The sequence below is a fragment of the Melozone crissalis genome, unplaced genomic scaffold (assembly GCF_028551555.1).
Source record: "Melozone crissalis strain CALT ecotype California unplaced genomic scaffold, PUWL_Pcris_2 ptg000007l_1, whole genome shotgun sequence".
Lineage (NCBI taxonomy): Eukaryota > Metazoa > Chordata > Aves > Passeriformes > Passerellidae > Melozone > Melozone crissalis.
The window spans coordinates 8098919-8117583 of record NW_026535785.1 but is presented as its reverse complement, the minus strand read 5'-3'; the positions used below and the strand labels follow the sequence as shown (position 1 = coordinate 8117583).

At 64.6% G+C, this 18665-nt stretch overlaps 5 protein-coding genes across 6 annotated transcripts; 3 read left to right on the top strand and 2 right to left on the bottom strand.

Moving 5' to 3' along the window:
- Window positions 1-1096: 1096 nt before the first annotated feature.
- On the top strand, window positions 1097-7489 carry BCAR1 (BCAR1 scaffold protein, Cas family member). 2 transcript variants are annotated; one of them, XM_054296169.1, is made up of 7 exons: window positions 1097-1160; window positions 1990-2679; window positions 3869-4030; window positions 4245-4349; window positions 4765-5913; window positions 6126-6215; window positions 6547-7489. In XM_054296169.1, exons 1-7 carry the CDS (start codon window positions 1149-1151, stop codon window positions 7060-7062), a joined length of 2724 nt encoding a protein of 907 aa, XP_054152144.1. In that variant the 5' UTR covers window positions 1097-1148; the 3' UTR covers window positions 7063-7489. The 2 variants fall into 2 exon arrangements, with proteins under 2 accessions (XP_054152144.1, XP_054152143.1); XM_054296168.1 differs by lacking the exon at window positions 1097-1160 and having other exon boundaries at window positions 1930-2679.
- Window positions 7490-8321: 832 nt separating this feature from the next.
- On the bottom strand, window positions 8322-9290 carry LOC128932875 (probable D-lactate dehydrogenase, mitochondrial). The gene is made up of 4 exons (XM_054269617.1): window positions 9208-9290; window positions 8982-9094; window positions 8584-8725; window positions 8322-8501 (listed from the first exon to the last, which is right to left on the bottom strand). Exons 1-4 carry the CDS (start codon window positions 9271-9273, stop codon window positions 8322-8324), a joined length of 501 nt encoding a protein of 166 aa, XP_054125592.1. The 5' UTR covers window positions 9274-9290.
- A 592-nt stretch (window positions 9291-9882) lies between these two features.
- Window positions 9883-11985, bottom strand: LOC128951030 (chymotrypsinogen 2-like). Its single transcript, XM_054296180.1, has 7 exons — window positions 11937-11985; window positions 11693-11796; window positions 11495-11574; window positions 11309-11387; window positions 10625-10805; window positions 10119-10252; window positions 9883-10044 (listed from the first exon to the last, which is right to left on the bottom strand). The coding sequence occupies exons 1-7, from the start codon at window positions 11983-11985 to the stop codon at window positions 9883-9885; spliced, it is 789 nt and encodes a 262-aa protein (XP_054152155.1).
- A 694-nt stretch (window positions 11986-12679) lies between these two features.
- LOC128951029 (chymotrypsinogen 2-like) lies at window positions 12680-14503 on the top strand. Its single transcript, XM_054296179.1, has 7 exons — window positions 12680-12746; window positions 12869-12972; window positions 13091-13170; window positions 13278-13356; window positions 13861-14041; window positions 14134-14267; window positions 14342-14503. Exons 1-7 carry the CDS (start codon window positions 12680-12682, stop codon window positions 14501-14503), a joined length of 807 nt encoding a protein of 268 aa, XP_054152154.1.
- A 596-nt stretch (window positions 14504-15099) lies between these two features.
- Window positions 15100-18492, top strand: LDHD (lactate dehydrogenase D). Its single transcript, XM_054296175.1, has 11 exons — window positions 15100-15216; window positions 15330-15442; window positions 15699-15840; window positions 15923-16064; window positions 16340-16499; window positions 16577-16776; window positions 16849-16977; window positions 17620-17747; window positions 17825-17915; window positions 18001-18112; window positions 18189-18492. The coding sequence occupies exons 1-11, from the start codon at window positions 15100-15102 to the stop codon at window positions 18352-18354; spliced, it is 1500 nt and encodes a 499-aa protein (XP_054152150.1). The 3' UTR covers window positions 18355-18492.
- The last annotated feature ends 173 nt before the right edge of the window (window positions 18493-18665 follow it).

The following is an 18665-nucleotide window of genomic DNA, read 5'->3' as shown; positions in this document are numbered from 1 at the left end:
TGGCTGCAGGCACCCCTGGTGTCCCTTCCCTTGGTTCCCTCTGTGCTCTGGCTCTCCCACACTTGGGGAGCAGCACAGGTGTCCGTGCAGCTTGTGCATGTCCGTAGGTCCTGTGCCCCCACACAGCTCACACGTGTGCCTCCCACAGCTCCCAGCTGCAACTGCCCTCCCAGCCTGCTCCCAGCTCTCTGCAGATGGCAGCAGGGACTGTGGTGCAGCACACAGTGATGCCAAACCAGGCTCACCAGCTGTTGGGCTGTCCATGGGCCATGGAGCCAGGCTGTTGGAGCAGGCCTGACAGGCAGCTGTGGCGTGCCATGGGTACGGCGGTGTGCCCTTTGTGCCAGGTGTCCCATGTGTGCCAGGGTGTGCCATTGCACCTACAGCTACACAGTACCTGCCCCTTGTATGCCCCTGCTATACATCCCATCCCCATTACACACCCCAGAACTCCCCAGTTACCTGTTACCCTTTATTGCACACCCATTCCACACCTGCTACACACCCATTAAACTTTAATGACCTTTTATCATTACACACCCATTGCAGAGCCTTTTTCCTTCATTTGCACATCGCATATAGCCTTTGTTACACACCAAGTGCAGACTCACTACACCACCTGTTGCACACCGTTCAGTGCACACATCTGTTGCACGCCTGTTTCGCTCCCCTTACCCTTTGTCGCAGTTGGTCACACCCCTGGGCCGGTGTCACACCCCTGGGCCGGTGTCACACCCTTGGGCCGGTGTCACACCCTTGGGCAGGTGTCACACCTCCCTGTCCAGTGTCACACCTCCCTGTCCAGTGTCACACCCCTCTGTCCAGTGTCACACCCCTGACCGGTGTCACACCCGTTCCGCTCCCTTTACACACGCGTACTTCACCCTGCGCCCCCGTGCCCGCCCCGCCCCTCGCCGTTGACCCCGCCCCTTTCCCCGCCCCTCGCCCCGGGCCCCGCCCCCCGGGCGGGCGCAGCCAATGGGGGCGGGCGGAGCGGCCGGGCCGGGCGCGCGCGGCGCTATAACGATCCCTACGGCGCCGCCGCCGCCCGCGCGCCCCGGCCCCGCCGCCCCCGGCCCGGCCCGGCCCTCGGCCCCGCACCCGGCCCCGCACCCGGCCCGCTGCGGCCGGAGCGGCCCCGCGGGAAGATGAACTACCTGGTGAGCGGGGACGCGGGGGGAGGGCACGGGGGCGTGCGCGGGGACAGGTAGGGCGCGGGGGAACGGCGGCTGGGGGGCCCTGTTGGAGGAGAAGGACGAGGAGGAGGAGGAGGAGGAAGGCCTCAGCCCCCTCACCACTCGGCCCGGGCAGGGCCTCTCCTGTGCGGCCGGTCCCACTGGCGTGACCTTGGCCGAGCTCCCCCGCTCCGAGACGGCCAGGCCTTGCCTGCTCCCCTCCCTCCTGGAGGGGCAGGGAGCTGCGGGACTCGCGGGGGGCCCGGCGGGGCCAGGGGCCTCCCCAGGCCTCCGCCCCACCGGGCGGGGCGGCACCGGCGGCGGGCAGGGCCGCGGGACAGTCGGGACTCCGGCCCTGCCATCCCGGGCGGGCCGCAACCCGTCCCGCCGCCGCGGCCCCGAGCAGCGCTGGCAGGTGCCGCCGGCGCCCGGCTGGGGGACCCCGCGGGGTGGAGGGGGCCCGGGCCCGACGGCGGGTGCCGTGCGATGGCCACGGCCACGGCTGACTCACCGCCCCGGCACTTCCTCCCTCCCAGTCGGCGGAGGGAAGGGGCGGGAGAGGCAGAGGAGGCCCCCCGAAACCGGGGAGGCGGAAGGGCCCGGCCCCTTCCCAGCACCACCTCTGGGAAGGGTGGGTTTTGCTCCAGCGAGGAATCCCGCCGTGGCTGGAACGGGGAGATCCAGCTGGCGGGAGCTGCCGGCCCGCGGGGCTCCGTCCCGGCGCTGAGCTGCCGCCCCGCTCTCGCCCGCCGGGATGACGCCGCACGGGCCGGCGGGGCCCGGCTCACCGCCCCGGCGCGGGGCTCTCTTCCAGAACGTGCTGGCCAAGGCGCTGTACGACAACGTGGCCGAGTCCCCGGACGAGCTCTCCTTCCGCAAGGGCGACATCATGACGGTGCTGGAGCGCAACACGCAGGGGCTGGATGGCTGGTGGCTCTGTTCGCTCCATGGCCGGCAGGGCATCGTTCCCGGGAACCGCCTCAAGATTCTCGTGGGGATGTACGACAAGAAGCAGCCGCAGCAGCAAGCGCCTGCCCCGGCACAGGGACAGGCACCGCCGCAGCCATCTGTACCCCAGGCGGCTCTGCCCTTCCACCACCAAGGGGGCTACACCCCCCTGTCGCCCGCCTCGCAGTACACCCCCATGCACCCTGCTTATGCACCCCAAGGGGACAATGTCTATCTGATGCCAGTCCCCAACAAGGGACAGCAGGGTCTGTACCCGGGCTCAGCACCCACTGGACAGTTTCCTCCTGCCCCAGCTAAGCAGCCTTCCACCTACCCGAAGCAGGCACCTCCCCACACCTTCCCCAACCCCGGCCAGGAAATCTACCAGGTTCCCCCCTCACTGGGCCAGGCAGCAGAGGCGTACCCAGGGGGCTCTGCCAGTCCCCCCCAGGATGTCTACCAGGTTCCTCCTTCAGCTGGTCAGGCTCAAGAAATCTACCAGGTGCCGCCATCATTGGACATGAGGAGCAGGGAAGGGCACAAGCCCCAGGGCAAGGTAAGATGGGGAGACTGGACGTGGGAGTGTGTTGTGTTTGTGGGGTGCTCTGTGGTCCATGGGTACAAGTGGGTGGCACAGCTTGGGCTCCTCAGCTTGCTACACTTGGAGCAGGCAGCCCATGTGCCCATTGCTGGGGTTGTGTGGGCATCCTTGCCCACACTGCTGGCAGGAGTGGGTGCACTGGGAGGGTCCCTGCAGTGGCTGAGGTGCCCCAGTTGGTGTGAGCTGCCCCTCTTGGGGCTGGCACAGCATTCAGCACTCTGGTCTTTATGGTCTCTAATGTGGGCTGTGCTGGTGTCACCCAGGGCATGGCAGTGTGTTTGGCTTGGGCACAGAGTGTTGGTATCCCCAGAGCTATTTTGGGATGCTGGGTTCTGGAGCTGTGGCAGTAGCTGTGGTACCCAGCACAATGCTGTGAGGTTTTGTTCCACCTGGGAGCTCGCACAGGAACAGACAGGCAGTGCCAGCATTTCCTGACTGTGCCAGGCAGCCTGCCAGTGCTTGTAGGTACGCTGGTGAGGCACCAGGCTGTCCCCAGCATGGAGCCTAACGGACACCAGCTTCCTTCTGGCTCTGCCCCTACCCTGGCACGTCATCCCGGGGAAGAGGAGTGAGGTGCTTTCAGTGTCGTGTTTTCCGGGAAGGCTGCTCCAACTCATACCCCTGGGAAGCAGCCAGGGAGGGGAGGGAGCTGCCAAATCACAGCCAGGGCACAAGGAACATCCGAAAAGGAAGAACCAGCCCAACACCTCAGCCGTCCTTGGCACTGGTTGGGCAGGGTGCCATTACCCTCCGGGTTTGGTTATTTTCCGCTCTGGTGTCACCATGAAATGACCCATTCAGGCGTGGAGCTGTGGGCGGGAAGGGGTCTCCAGGTGTTGGCAGACCCCGGCCCATGCCCGGATCGGCCGTTGCTTTCTGCATGCCACGGCTGTGCCGGCCGGGCTTTGTCTCTCGCAGAGACTCTCTCGCCGCTATAAATAACCGGTGATATCATCCCGTCCCCGGCACCGCCGCACACCCGGCCGGGGAGCGCCCTCCCGTGGCACCGGGCCGACCCTGATTCCAGGCAATCCAGTACGGAATCCAAACCATCCTCTCTCTGGCCCTGGTGCTGGGTTTGGGGAATGATGCAGGGTGGGAGATGCTCGCTAGTGCCCACATCATGTCTTTTCCCTCTTTGCAGGTGCTGGTGCCCACCCGTGTGGGCCAGGTGTATGTCTATGACTCCCCCAAGGGTGAGCAGGTTGAGTACGATTTCCCTCGCCACCTGATCTCCACGGGCTCCCAGGAGATCTATGATGTGCCACCTGTCCGAGGAGGGGTCCCCAGCCAGTTCAGCCAGGAGGTGAGACTGCTGTGGGTGTCAGGGGGGAATCTCTGGATCTGCCCCTAAGAATGGGTCATACCATGAGATCCATACCAGGCTAAATTGCACCCAAAACTATACTATATGGAACTCAGTGCCACTTCTGAGCACCTCCACCATTCCCTGGTCCCTGAAAGGAGGTGGGTGACCACACCATCTCTCTGACACATCCTCTTGTGTTCCCCCTCTCCAGGTCTACGACACTCCTCCCATGGCAGTGAAGGGTCCAAATGGGCAGGACCCGGGGCAAGAGATCTATGATGTGCCCCCCAGTGTGGAGAAGAACTTGCACCAAACTGTAAGTGCTGTTGGGAAGCTCCCAGCTTCTTTGTGTAAGAATGACAAACAGATTTTTACAGGGAGAAAAATAATTTACTAAATCAGCCTCCCCAGAGATGTGGTGATGTCCCTGGCACTGGAGGTTTTCAGAATGCCAAGGAATGGGTTGCTGGATGTTCACATCCAGGGGATGAGGTTGGACCAAATGATCTTTCAAAGTCCCTTCCAACCTGGGTTACTCTAGGATTTTTTGATTCCTGTGCCAAAGGGCAGGTGAATCCCTGGGGTGCATGGCTTCATCCCAGTGCCCACCCAGTGATGTCTTGGATGCTCAGTGCTGGCACTTGCATGCCCTGCAGCTCAGGGCAGCCACATGCCCACCCCAGGCCAGCTCTCCCAGCAGTGCTGACAGTGCCACTGCTCTGCCCTTGCAGGTGTACGATGTCCCCCCCTCAGTGAGCAAGGACGTGCCCGATGGCCCGGCGCGGGAGGAGACGTACGATGTGCCACCCGCCTTTGCCAAGCAGAAAGCCTTCGAGCCCTCCCGCCACCCCCTGATCCTGGCCCAGCAGGAGCCCTACTTGCCGGAGGACGTCTACGATGTGCCCCCGGCAGCTGGGAAAGGTGCTCCTGAGCTGCCGCTCTCCCACGAGATCTACGATGTGCCCCCGAGCCTCAAGAAGCTGGGGGGATCCAGCTTCCCCTCCCAGGAGGTGTACGATGTGCCCCGGGACCTGCACGCCCCGGGCAAGGGCTCAGTGGACACGGAGGGCGAGTACATCTACGACGTCCCCCCACAAGTGGACCGTGAGGCCAAGGGTGCTGATGCCAAGCGCCTCTCAGCTTCCAGCACAGGCAGCACCCGCAGCAACATCTCCACATCCTCGCTGGACGTGGTGCCTGTGAAGGAGCCGGCTAAGGGAGCCGGCAAGGAGTTCTCCCTGGACTTGGATGCCGCCATGGAGACGCTGGCCAAGCTCCAGAGTGGCGTCAGCAGCGCTGTCTCCTACCTCATGTCCTTTATCAGCAGCAACTGGCGCAGCCCCGAGCACATGGAGGCCAATGCTGCCAACATCCGTGGGGCAGCCGAGGGCGTGCGGACGGCCCTCCGGGACCTGCTGGAGTTTGCCCGGGGGGCAGTGGGCAATGCTGCCCAGGCCTCTGACCGCTCTCTCTACACCAAGCTCAGCAAGCAGCTGCAGAAGATGGAGGAGGTCTACCAGGCCCTGGCACGGCACGGCCAAGCGCTGGACGCTTGCCACTGGGCTCCCAGTGCTCTGGCCAGCAGCAAGCCAGGCACAGACGACTTGGAGCACTTCATCATGCACTCACGTGGTGTTCCTGATGACACTAAGCAGTTGGCTTCCTTCCTGCATGGCAATGCCTCCCTTCTCTTTAAACGGACAAAGCCGGCGGTGGAGAGTGGTGGCCATGGGCCCCCTCACCCCTCCGACAAGGCCAGCAGCATCCAGTCACGGCCCCTGCCCTCCCCTCCCAAGTTGCTGGCCCAGGAGTCACCTGATGGGCCCTACGAGAACAGCGAGAGCGGCTGGATGGAGGATTATGACTATGTGCATCTCCAGGTGGGCACGGGTATGGGGGCTGAGTGTTTATGATGGTGTCTCTCTGGCACCGGGGGGATTAGGCAGCTCTGCTTCTGCCTGTGTTTTGCTCTTACCCTCCAGCTTGAGGGCTTTGTGGACCAGGGATGTCCCAGGGCAGGGGAGGCTCTCTTGCCAGGGGGCTCTGTGGCAAGGCTGATTTTGCTGACCCCTTCCATGTCATGCCCCTGCAGGGCAAGGAGGAGTTTGAGAAGACCCAGAAGGAGCTGCTGGAGAAAGGCAACATCATCCGGCAGAGCAAGGACCAGCTGGAGCACCAGCAGGTAAGGGCACTGGGGCAGGCAGGTGGGTGCTGCTATGCACAGGGCCCCATGTCTTGCTTCTGTTGTAACCTCTGCTGCTGGTCTGACCATAGCCTTCTTCCCTGGATGTTCTCATGGTGCATTCTATGTTTCCTTCCATACCAGTGCTATGCTAGTAAAGAGGGGAGTAGGCACTTTGATCCTGGAGAGCAGCCTAGCATGGCTGTCCTGGCTGGTGCTGTCTCTGTGTTCCTTGGGGCTGGTGGCCATGGCCACCTGTGCTGGTGGCTCCATGGAGGGGAGCAGGTGCTGGCTCAGTGGCCACCCTGCCCCATGCCTGTCTCTCCCACAGCTGAAGCAGTTTGAGCGGCTGGAGCAGGAGGTGACGCGCCCCATCGACAACGACCTGTCCAACTGGAGCCCCCCCCAGCACTACAGCCCGGCACGGGCCGGGGGGACACTGTGTCCTGCTGACCGCCAGCTCCTCCTCTTCTACCTGGAGCAGTGCGAGGCCAACCTCACCACGCTCACCAATGCTGTCGATGCCTTCTTCACCGCTGTCAGCACCAACCAACCTCCCAAGATCTTTGTGGCCCACAGCAAGTTTGTCATCCTCAGTGCCCACAAGCTCGTCTTTATTGGGGACACGCTGTCCCGCCAGGCCAAGGCCCAGGACGTCCAGCACAAGGTGATGCACTACAGCAACCTCCTCTGTGAGATGCTCAAGGAGATCGTGATGACCACCAAGGCAGCCGCCCTCCACTACCCATCGCCTTCTGCCTCCAAGGACATGGTGGAGCGTGTCAAGGACCTTGCCAACAGCACACAGCAGTTCAGGATGGTGCTGGGCCAGCTGGCAGCCATGTGATGGCCTCAGGGCCACTGTCCCCTCTCTCTGGCCCCCACCCTTCCCCAGACATGCATTTCCCTCCATGCAAGTCCTCTCCACCCGGTGTAAGCTGACATGTACATAGAGACTCCCATGCACACCGGGGGGCTGGGGCTCTGTGGGAATAGAGGTGAGGGGCTGCAGCCATCATACCCCTTCCTCCTCCCTCTGGCCAGGGGCCAGGAATGGTTTGAGCTGGGCCCATAACAAAGCAAAGCTGGGAGGTGGATCTGTGTCCACTCCTTGCCCACTGTCCTCTCTCCATACAAAGCTAGCACCAGTTCTGGGCTGAAGGGCATGGGGCCATGTCCCTGGTGAGCCAAGGATGTGCCTGGCAACTTGAGATGCAATTTGAGATGCCCTTTGTGATGCTGTGGCTGCTCTGCTCTCGGAAAGACTCTACGGTGGACTCGGGAGAACTCCGTGGTGGCCAGGAGGTCCTAATGGTGTGGAAGCCATCTTCTGTGATGGTGGGACAGTGACAAAGATGGGTTGTACTGTCCCCTTGTGTGCTGGAGGCTGGGGATAGGGGTCCCCAGGGGGGTTAGGGGTGGTGGGGAGCTGCTGGGGCAGGAAGGGGCTAACGTGTGCGTTCTCACGTCTCGGGTTGTGCTACAGTACCAGCTGTGACCGAAACGCGAACTGAAATTGGTGCCTTTTGAACACAGGGGAAGCTTCCGCTGGTTCCCGGAGCTACCACGTGGCAGCCCCCTCCAAAACTTGGCCCCAAGTCCCTCAGCAGTATAAAGATTTGCCTAGAAACACCCCTTATCTCCTGGGTATCTGCGTGTGTCTGCTGGGGTGAGAGAGAGGCCCTGTGGCAGGGCTGGGGAGATCCCGTCCTCCTAAAAAAAACTCCTAGCCTTGGGAGACTGCTGGTGCACAGAGAGTTAATGGGACACAAGGGGTGGGGGCCTATAAGAGGGTTGGGGGGATATGAGGGGTGGTAGTGCAGGGCACTGGGGCCACATGGCCCTAGAACCAGTATCAGGAGAGTGTCCATCACAGCACCTTGCCAGGGGCCATGGTCACAATGCGACCTATGGGTTTGGTGTGGCAGAGAGGATGGTAGCCCATGACCCCAAGCATTCCTGGTCCTGGCTATCCATCCTTTCCAGAACCTCAGGAACCATGGCACCCCCTCTGCTACTGGGGTGGCCTGGAATCAGCCCAACTGTGGACATCCCACAATCCACAGCTCCTTAAGTGTGTCCTCATCACCAGCCCCTACACTGCTGTCACTCCCAGCCCCATGACCCCCTCACGCCCACAGTACCGACAGGGAACCAGAGCCCGGTGCCACGCAGGTGCTTATTGAGGGCCTTGTGGGTGACACCGGGCTCCACCGCCACCGAGAAGTCCTCGAGGCTCAGCTCTGCGATGGCGTCCATGCGGCTCAGGTCAAAGCAGACGCCGCCCTGGCACAGGGGCACCCGGGGCTGAGGGCACGGCCGGGCACCCAGAGCCCCTGGGGGTCAGGGGTGCCGGGGCAGCCCATACCTGCACGGCATTGACGCCTCCTTCCAGGCCGGTCCCGGTGCCGAAGGGCACCATGGGCACACGGCTGCGGTGACACAGGGCTGCCAGCTCCTGCACCTGCTCCACCGCCTGGGGCCACACCACCACGTCCGGGGGGGCACACCTGGGCACAGGCAGCACCACTGACCAGCTGACTTGACCACTTGACCCTCGCCATGGCCCTTCCCCAGCCTGGCATTGTCACATGCCCCTTCCCTTCCCCACGGCCCTTTGTCTACCCAAACATTTCCCATTCCCGGACCAGGCCCCTCCTGTATAACCCTCCCCTTACAATGCTTCTTGCCTTCCCCCTTCCCTTCCCTATGACCCTTCCCCTGATCCTTCCCCTCCCCAGGGCTCCCAGCCCCAGCGGCACTCACGGGTGCATGGACTCATCGTGGCCGTGCTGCTCCCGCACCGCTGTGGCCGTGGAGACATTGGGGGCCCCGACCACGGCCCTCAGGGCCTCCACGAAGTCAGGGGGCAGCGAGGGCTGCGGGGGAACAACGAGCGCCCGTCCGGCATGCCCTGGACAGGGTCTGATCGCGGGCACGAGGCCGAGCGGCCACGTCAGGGCCCGAGAGGCCTTTGGAGCCCCGGCCCCACCTTGGAGCAGCAGCTGCGGCGCCCCAGGGCTGCTGCCAGCGCCAGCACCCTCCGCAGCAGGGCCATGTTGCAACGGGACAAGAACGGCACCATGGGAACTGCACGGGACTGGGACATTGCCCTCCCCCGCAGCCTGTCTGGCCCTCCCCCACGCTGACACCTTAAGGTGGCTCCAGCCACGCGCCAGTGTGTCCCTGCCGGAGGGACCTGGGTCCCACCAGTGCCGGTGCTCATGTTCCTGTGCTGTCCCCTGCCTGGGCCGAGTCACTGCATTCACCATGGCCCTACCATGACAGGTGTCCCCATGCCTGCTCTATGCAAGTATCCCTGCAGCTGGGCAGGGGTCCATGACTCCATAGGAGACCACATGTTCCCACGCTCCTCCCTTCCCAATGAGGGGTCTGCATGCCCCCTGCCCCTCTATTCCTGTGTGCAGCCAGGCTTCCCCATCTGGGCACAGGAATCACCGTGTGCCCCTGTCCATCTGTCCCCATTCCCAGCCAGGTGTCCCCATGCCACTCAGCACTCCTGGACAGGTGTCCTCTGGCCCAGAGAACTGACCACAGCCCACCGCATGCCCCCACCCTCAGTCTGCCCCGTACCCCGCTCCCAGGCGTCCCGGCATGGTGACAAGGACACAGTGTGCTCAGGAGATTGCAGCATTTATTGTGGGCCTCAGTTGGCCTCCAGGATGGAGTCGATCCAGTCGCGGAGCTTGGTGACGCGGGCGTACACGGTGGGAGAATTGGTGGCGCAGGTGCTGCTGCCCCAGGAGACGATGCCCACCAGGTTCCAGGCGCCGTCCTTCTGGCACACCAGCGGGCCCCCGGAGTCGCCCTGCACGGGGCAATAGGTGAGCACCGTGACAGGGCCCAGAGCCAACGGGGCCAGTGGGGGCCAGGGGCACCTACCATGCAGGAAGAGGCTCCGTCGGCGCCGGCACAGACCATCACATCGCGGATGCGGAAGCCCCAGAACTCCTTGCACTGGGTGTTGGTGAGCAGGGGCAGAGCCACCTGCTGCAGCACGGCCGGAGTGTGATCGGCTGCGGGGAGAGGGCAGCGTCAGTGCCGGCACCGGGAGCGGGAATGGGGAAGGGGCTGGGATGGGGAGGGTGGCACCCTGAGGATGGTGGCTATGGCTACAGGATTGGGTCAGGCTTGGGGGTTGGTGGTGGGATGAGGAATGGGACTGAGACAGAGATGGAGATATGGGAATGGGATGGGGGTCCAGATTCGCATTTGCATGGGGATCTGGATGGGAGATTGCCATGAGCATTATGAGTCAGCATTATGAGGATGGGGACTGACCATATGGATGAGGAAGGGGACAGGCAAGACCTCAGACAAGGATGGGAATGGTGATTTGGATGAGGCAGGGGACAGGAATGGAGATGGGAACAAGAAAGTGCAGTTACCGTTGGGGTCAGTGAGCCCCCAGCCGGTGGTGACACAGGTCATTCCCCCCGGGAATTCGTCAGTGGCCTTGGGCAGGCAGACGGGGGACACGCGATCCGACAGCTGAGCTGGAGTGGCCAGTTTGATCAGGGTGATGTCGTCGTGGATGGTCAGCATGTTGAACTTGGGGTTCTTGAAGACCTGAAGCGCGCAGCACTGCTCTCAGCACCCGCACCCCCTGCCAGGGTGCTGGGCACTGGGCACTCCACAGGGATCAGTAGGGACCTTGGGGACCAATGGGGACCCCGGGGGCTGCTCCTGTGGGTCCCGTGATGGCAGGGTGTCTGAGCTGCAGGGCCCAGTCCCTGGGACACTGGGGAGCAGGGGGGACACCCCCGGTCATGTCCAGTGCTGGGATGAGATGGACCCTGAGGCCTGAACCCCTATGCCTTGGGAGTTCCTGGGAATATGGGGACATGCAGGGCACCTGACCTGAAGGATGAGTGGGAGCAGGGACACCCCAGGGGATTACCGTGCAGGGATGTGAGATACCATGGACACCTCGGGGAACCCTGACCCTCTGGAGAAGGGGAACCGGGGACTCCTCAGGAGCACGAACCCCAGGACAAGGGGGACCCGGACATAAGCCCCCAGGCCGCCTGTGGTGGGATCCCGCAGGCACACGGACCCCGCCCCGCAGGTACCTTCTCGATTTTCAGCTCCTGCTGATCAGGGCCAGGTGCGTCCTGGTCGTAGGCGCCCACCACCACGGTGTCGGTTTTCCTGGGCACAGGCAGGCGCTGAGCACGGCGCACCGGCACCGCGGGCTCCCAGGGCACCCCGTGCCCGTGCCCAGCCCCGGCCCGGCCCGCAGCACAGCCGGTGCCTACCTGACGCCGCAGTGCGCAGCGGTGACCACCCAGTTCTCGCTGATCAGGGAGCCGCCGCAGAAGTGGAAGCCGTTGTAGCGCTGCCGGGGAGAGCTGCCCTCAGCACCCGGCACCAGCGCCGGCACCAAGGCCGGCGTGCTCCGTGCCCGGGCCCCGCACGGCACCCACCCCTGCCCCCGGCCCCTGCAGCGCTCTCACCTGCAGGGACACCTGCCATGGCCAGGACCCTGCCACCGCCGCCTCTCCGTTGACAATGCGGTTGTAGCCGCGGATGACGGGTGTGATGGCGGGCACGCCGCAGTCTGCGGGGCACAGGCGGCCGTGGGACGGCGGCTCCGGCCGCCCCGGCCCCGTGTCCCCTCCCCACCGCTCCCACCCGCCCCAGCCCCGAGCCCACCCCGCCAAGCCCCACCACCCCACGCACTCTCAGGGAGGGCGGCACGGGCAAAGCCCGCCAGAGCCAGGCAGCTCAACACCCACAGCAGAGCCATTGCCACTTGTGAGGACTGACCTGCCCGGCACCCGGTGGCGCTTATATGCACCCCTGGGCACCTCCCCGCTGCCGCTGGCCTTGCCACCGTGGCCTTGGGAGATAGCGTGGCAGCTGGTGTGGTGCCACTGGCACATAGCCAATTCTAGAATCTTCTCACCCAACTCTTTGGCGTCCCAGGCACATGGACCTCTGGATGAAGCCCTATCTGTGTGGCATGTTGGAAGGTCTCTGCAGACCCAGCCCTAGGTGAACTCCATGGTGCTTTCAAACTCCACCACTCCATGACAACATGTGCAGGCAGCCCAGAAAACCCCACTGTATCTTGGGCTACAACTGCAGCACCTTGGGCAGCATGTCAAGGGAGGGGATTCTGCTCTTCTACTCCACTATGCTGAAACCATGCATGCAGTGCTGTGCCCAGCTCCGGGACCCCAATTAAGAAGGACATGGGTGAGCTGGATTGATTCCAAAGACACTTAGGAGCCAGCATTTAGTCCAGCCAGTGCTGTCCCACAGCCATAGCCAAGGATACTGGCTCCAGATGTCATGTTCCCAGGCCTTTCCTGGGAGAAGTTCCATTTGCCACGCTATCTCCCAAGGCCACGGTGGCAAGGCCAGCGGCAGCGGGGAGGTGCCCAGGGGTGCATATAAGCGCCACCGGGTGCCGGGCAGGTCAGTCCTCACAAGTGGCAATGGCTCTGCTGTGGGTGTTGAGCTGCCTGGCTCTGGCGGGCTTTGCCCGTGCCGCCCTCCCTGAGAGTGCGTGGGGTGGTGGGGCTTGGCGGGGTGGGCTCGGGGCTGGGGCGGGTGGGAGCGGTGGGGAGGGGACACGGGGCCGGGGCGGCCGGAGCCGCCGTCCCACGGCCGCCTGTGCCCCGCAGACTGCGGCGTGCCCGCCATCACACCCGTCATCCGCGGCTACAACCGCATTGTCAACGGAGAGGCGGCGGTGGCAGGGTCCTGGCCATGGCAGGTGTCCCTGCAGGTGAGAGCGCTGCAGGGGCCGGGGGCAGGGGTGGGTGCCGTGCGGGGCCCGGGCACGGAGCACGCCGGCCTTGGTGCCGGCGCTGGTGCCGGGTGCTGAGGGCAGCTCTCCCCGGCAGCGCTACAACGGCTTTCACTTCTGCGGCGGCTCCCTGATCAGCGAGAACTGGGTGGTCACCGCTGCGCACTGCGGCGTCAGGTAGGCACCGGCTGTGCTGCGGGCCGGGCCGGGGCTGGGCACGGGCACGGGGTGCCCTGGGAGCCCGCGGTGCCGGTGCGCCGTGCTCAGCGCCTGCCTGTGCCCAGGAAAACCGACACCGTGGTGGTGGGCGCCTACGACCAGGACGCACCCGGCCCTGATCAGCAGGAGCTGAAAATCGAGAAGGTACCTGCGGGGCGGGGTCCGTGTGCCTGCGGGATCCCACCACAGGCGGCCTGGGGGCTTATGTCCGGGTCCCCCTTGTCCTGGGGTTCGTGCTCCTGAGGAGTCCCCGGTTCCCCTTCTCCAGAGGGTCAGGGTTCCCCGAGGTGTCCATGGTATCTCACATCCCTGCACGGTAATCCCCTGGGGTGTCCCTGCTCCCACTCATCCTTCAGGTCAGGTGCCCTGCATGTCCCCATATTCCCAGGAACTCCCAAGGCATAGGGGTTCAGGCCTCAGGGTCCATCTCATCCCAGCAGGGGACATGACCGGGGAGTGTCCCCCCTGCTCCCCAGTGTCCCAGGGACTGGGCCCTGCAGCTCAGACACCCTGCCATCACGGGACCCACAGGAGCAGCCCCCGGGGTCCCCATTGGTCCCCTAGGTCCCTACTGATCCCTGTGGAGTGCCCAGTGCCCAGCACCCTGGCAGGGGGTGCGGGTGCTGAGAGCAGTGCTGCGTGCTTCAGGTCTTCAAGAACCCCAAGTTCAACATGCTGACCATCCACGACGACATCACCCTGATCAAACTGGCCACTCCAGCTCAGCTGTCGGATCGCGTGTCCCCCGTCTGCCTGCCCAAGGCCACTGACGAATTCCCGGGGGGAATAACCTGTGTCACCACCGGCTGGGGGCTCACTGACCCCAACGGTAACTGCACCTTACGGTGCCGCCCTCCCCGTCCCAGCCCCTTCCCCATTCCCGCTCCCGGTGCCGGCACTGACGCTGCCCTCTCCCCGCAGCCGATCACACTCCGGCCGTGCTGCAGCAGGTGGCTCTGCCCCTGCTCACCAACACCCAGTGCAAGGAGTTCTGGGGCTTCCGCATCCGCGACGTGATGGTCTGTGCCGGCGCCGACGGAGCCACTTCCTGCATGGTAGGTGCCCCTGGACCCCACTGCCCACATTGGCCCTGGACCCCGGCCCGGTGCTCACCTATTGCCCCGTGCAGGGCGACTCCGGGGGCCCGCTGGTGTGCCAGAAGGACGGCGCCTGGAACCTGGTGGGCATCGTCTCCTGGGGCAGCAGCACCTGCGACACCAAGACTCCTGGCGTGTACGCCCGCGTCACCAAGCTCCGCGACTGGATCGACTCCATCCTGGAGGCCAACTGAGGCCCACAATAAACGCTGCCACCCCCTGAGTACACTGTGTCCTTGTCACCGTGCTGGGACACCCGGGGCTCAGGGCGGGCTGAGGTTGGGGGCATGCAGTGGGCTGTGGTCAGTTCTCTGGGCCGGAGGAAACCTGTCCAGGAGTGCTGAGTGGCATGGGGACGCCTGGCTTGGAATGGGGATAGATGGACAGGGGGACTTGGTGACACCTGGCTGGGAATGGGGATAGATGGACAGGGGCACACGGTGATTCCTGTGCCCAGATGGGGAAGCCTGGCTGCACACAGGAATAGAGGGGCAGGGGGCATGCAGACCCCTCATTGGGAAGGGAGGAGCGTGGGAACATGTGGTCTCCTATGGGGTCATGGACCCCTGCCCAGCTGCAGGGATACTTGCATAGAGCAGGCATGGGGACACCTGTCATGGTAGGGCCATGGTGAATGCAGTGACTCGGCCCAGGCAGGGGACAGCACAGGAACATGAGCACCGGCACTGGTGGGACCCAGGTCCCTCTGGCAGGGACACACTGGCGCGTGGCTGGAGCCACCTTAAGGTGTCAGCGTGGGGGAGGGCCAGACAGGCTGCGGGGGAGGGCAATGTCCCAGTCCCGTGCAGTTCCCATGGTGCCGTTCTTGTCCCGTTGCAACATGGCCCTGCTGCGGAGGGTGCTGGCGCTGGCAGCAGCCCTGGGGCGCCGCAGCTGCTGCTCCAAGGTGGGGCCGGGGCTCCAAAGGCCTCTCGGGCCCTGACGTGGCCGCTCGGCCTCGTGCCCGCGATCAGACCCTGTCCAGGGCATGCCTGACGGGCTCTCGTTGTTCCCCCGCAGCCCTCGCTGCCCCCTGACTTCGTGGAGGCCCTGAGGGCCGTGGTCGGGGCCCCCAATGTCTCCACGGCCACAGCGGTGCGGGAGCAGCACGGCCACGATGAGTCCATGCACCCGTGAGTGCCGCTGGGGCTGGGAGCCCTGGGGAGGGGAAGGATCAGGGGAAGGGTCATAGGGAAGGGAAGGGGGAAGGCAAGAAGCATTGTAAGGGGAGGGTTATACAGGAGGGGCCTGGTCCGGGAATGGGAAATGTTTGGGTAGACAAAGGGCCGTGGGGAAGGGAAGGGGCATGTGACAATGCCAGGCTGGGGAAGGGCCATGGCGAGGGTCAAGTGGTCAAGTCAGCTGGTCAGTGGTGCTGCCTGCGCCCAGGTGTGCCCCCCCGGACGTGGTGGTGTGGCCCCAGGCGGTGGAGCAGGTGCAGGAGCTGGCAGCCCTGTGTCACCGCAGCCGTGTGCCCATGGTGCCCTTCGGCACCGGGACCGGCCTGGAAGGAGGCGTCAATGCCGTGCAGGTATGGGCTGCCCCGGCACCCCTGACCCCCAGGGGCTCTGGGTGCCCGGCCGTGCCCTCAGCCCCGGGTGCCCCTGTGCCAGGGCGGCGTCTGCTTTGACCTGAGCCGCATGGACGCCATCGCAGAGCTGAGCCTCGAGGACTTCTCGGTGGCGGTGGAGCCCGGTGTCACCCACAAGGCCCTCAATAAGCACCTGCGTGGCACCGGGCTCTGGTTCCCTGTTGGTACTGTGGGCGTGAGGGGATCATGGGGCTGGGAATGACAGCACTGGAGGTGCTGGGGATTCCTTTAGGCCTGGGCATTGTGGGATTGTTGGGGGTGCTGTGGTGTCCACAGGTGTGCTGTGCTCCGAGAGGTTCCCATAGAAATGGGAATGCCATGGCCCCATTGCTTTTCGGGGTGCCCACAGTTTTGCTGTTGTTGAAGTCCCAGTGAGTGCTGTCCATGTGGGAGTGGACTCCATCCCCACCTGTCTCCCCTGCCCATCCCCTGCTTGCAGACCCTGGGGCGGATGCCTCGCTGTGTGGCATGGCTGCCACGGGTGCCTCGGGCACCAACGCCGTGCGCTACGGCGCCATGCGCCCCAACGTGCTCAACCTGCGCGTGGTGCTGCCGGACGGGCGCCTGCTCCACACCGCCGGCCCTGGCCGCCATCCCAGGTGGGCGCTGGGGGGCTGAGGGGCCGTGCTGGGCCAGCCCTGTGCCAGGGGAGTGCCCGCTCACCAGCTCTGTGCAGGAAGCGGGCGGCCGGCTACGACCTGACCTCACTCTTCGTGGGCTCTGAGGGCACCCTGGGCTTCCTGACCCAGGCCACGCTGCGCCTGCACCCGCTGCCCGAGGCCTCTGCTGTCACCATCGCCTCCTTCCCCAGCGTGGGGGCGGCCGTGGCCTGCACCGTGCAGGTGCTGCAGGCTGCCGTGCCCGTGGCCCGCATCGGTGAGTGCCCACAGCCAGAGGAGGGGGTCCACGTGCCCCTGGTGGAGCCCAACACTGCCTCCTCCCACCCAGAGTTCCTGGATGAGGTGATGGCTGATGCCTGCAGCCGCTTCAGTGAGATGGGGCTGCCAGTGGCGGCCACGCTCCTCCTGGAGCTGCACGGCTCCCGGCATAGCCTGGCTGAGCAGCAGCAGCAGACGGGTATGGCTTGGAATAGGGAGGAGGAGGGAATGTCTGGGGCTGGAGGCCATGATGGACACCGAGGGATGAGGAATGGGTGCCCAGGGACATGGGGATCAGGGTGTTCAGAAGTGAAGCATGGTGCTGAGGGGCCATGAATGATGGATGTCCAAGACGTGGGAGAGTGGGACCAGGCATGTCCTGGGGTGAGGGATGGGTGCCCAGGGCTGGGTGGGGACTGGAGACCTTGAGGTCATCAGGATGAGGGACAAGTGACCAGAGCCTACAACTGGGGGCCTGGAGTCATGGATGGCTGCCTGTGGATAGGAAATGGGAGATCAGGGGTGTCCTGAGGAAAAGCATAGATGCCCAGGACCAGGGAGAGGGGACCAGCAATGGATGCTTGGAATGGGGACTGGGAAGACACTAGGGTGAAGGATGGGGGTGTGCTCTGGGGGTCTGCTTAGGGGTTCATGAACATGGGACAGGGGGGACTAGGGGTGTCACAGGGTGGTGGACAGGGACCCAGGGACAAGGGACAGAGGGACCAGGAGTATCCCAGGATGTGGATGGGTGCCTAGGATGGGCACTGGAGGCGCTGGGTAAGGGCTGGGTGCCCGGGGGTGCCGTGGGTCCTGTCCCAGAGCTCCTGGTCACCTTCAGAGGAGATTGTGCAACAGAACGGAGGCTCCAGCCTGGCCTGGGCGGAGGGGCAGGAGGAGCGGGAGCGGCTCTGGTCCATGCGCCACAACGCCTGGTACGCTGCCCTGGCCCTGCGGCCCGGCTGCCAGGTAGGCACAGGGGTGGGGATGATGGCAGCGGTGCCCGTGGTGCTCTGAGTGCCACAGCTCTGCCCTCCCTGGCCCAGGGCTACTCCACGGACGTCTGTGTGCCCATCTCCCGCCTGCCTGATGTGGTGGTGGAGACCAAGCAGGACCTGCAGGCCTCCAACATCACTGGTGAGCAGGGCCACAGCCCCTGGGACAGAGGGGATGGGTGTCACCATGCTCCACATCACACCCCATCTGAGCCATGGCCTTGCAGGACCCATGGTGGGACACGTGGGCGATGGCAACTTCCACTGCATCCTCGTCTTCAACTCCCAGGACCCGGAGGAGGCCCAGCGCATCCACGCCTTCACCGAGCGCCTGGGCAGGTGGGGCCAGGGTGCTCTGGGGGGCCGGGGCTGGATGGACAGATGTCCCCATCCCCTGTCCTTCCCTGTCCCGCAGGCGGGCGCTGGCAGCAGGGGGCACCTGCACCGGGGAGCATGGCGTGGGGCTGGGCAAGCGGGCACTGCTGCAGGAGGAGCTGGGCCCGGAGGGCCTGGACACGCTGCGCTCCATCAAGGCTGCACTCGACCCCCACAACCTCATGAACCCCGGCAAGGTGCTCTGAGGGGCAGCACCAGCACTGCGCTGGCACTGGGGAGCCTCAGCCCCTGGAGGCAAGGCCAGGGTGGCCATGCTGCCCTGCAGTGCCACTGTATGTGTCCCTACTAATCACCCCATCCCCACTTCTGGGGGTCAGGGATCCCCAAACCCCCAATAAACCCTTTGGACTCACACTGTCCGTGTGCTGTGAAGTTTTTTAGAGGGATAGGAACCCCCAGCCCCTTCCCAGGAGGCCCCAGTCCCAGACAGCACACACAGGGCAGGGCATCCTCAGGGTCCTGCCTCAGCCACTTGCCCTGAGCTGCAGTGCTGCTG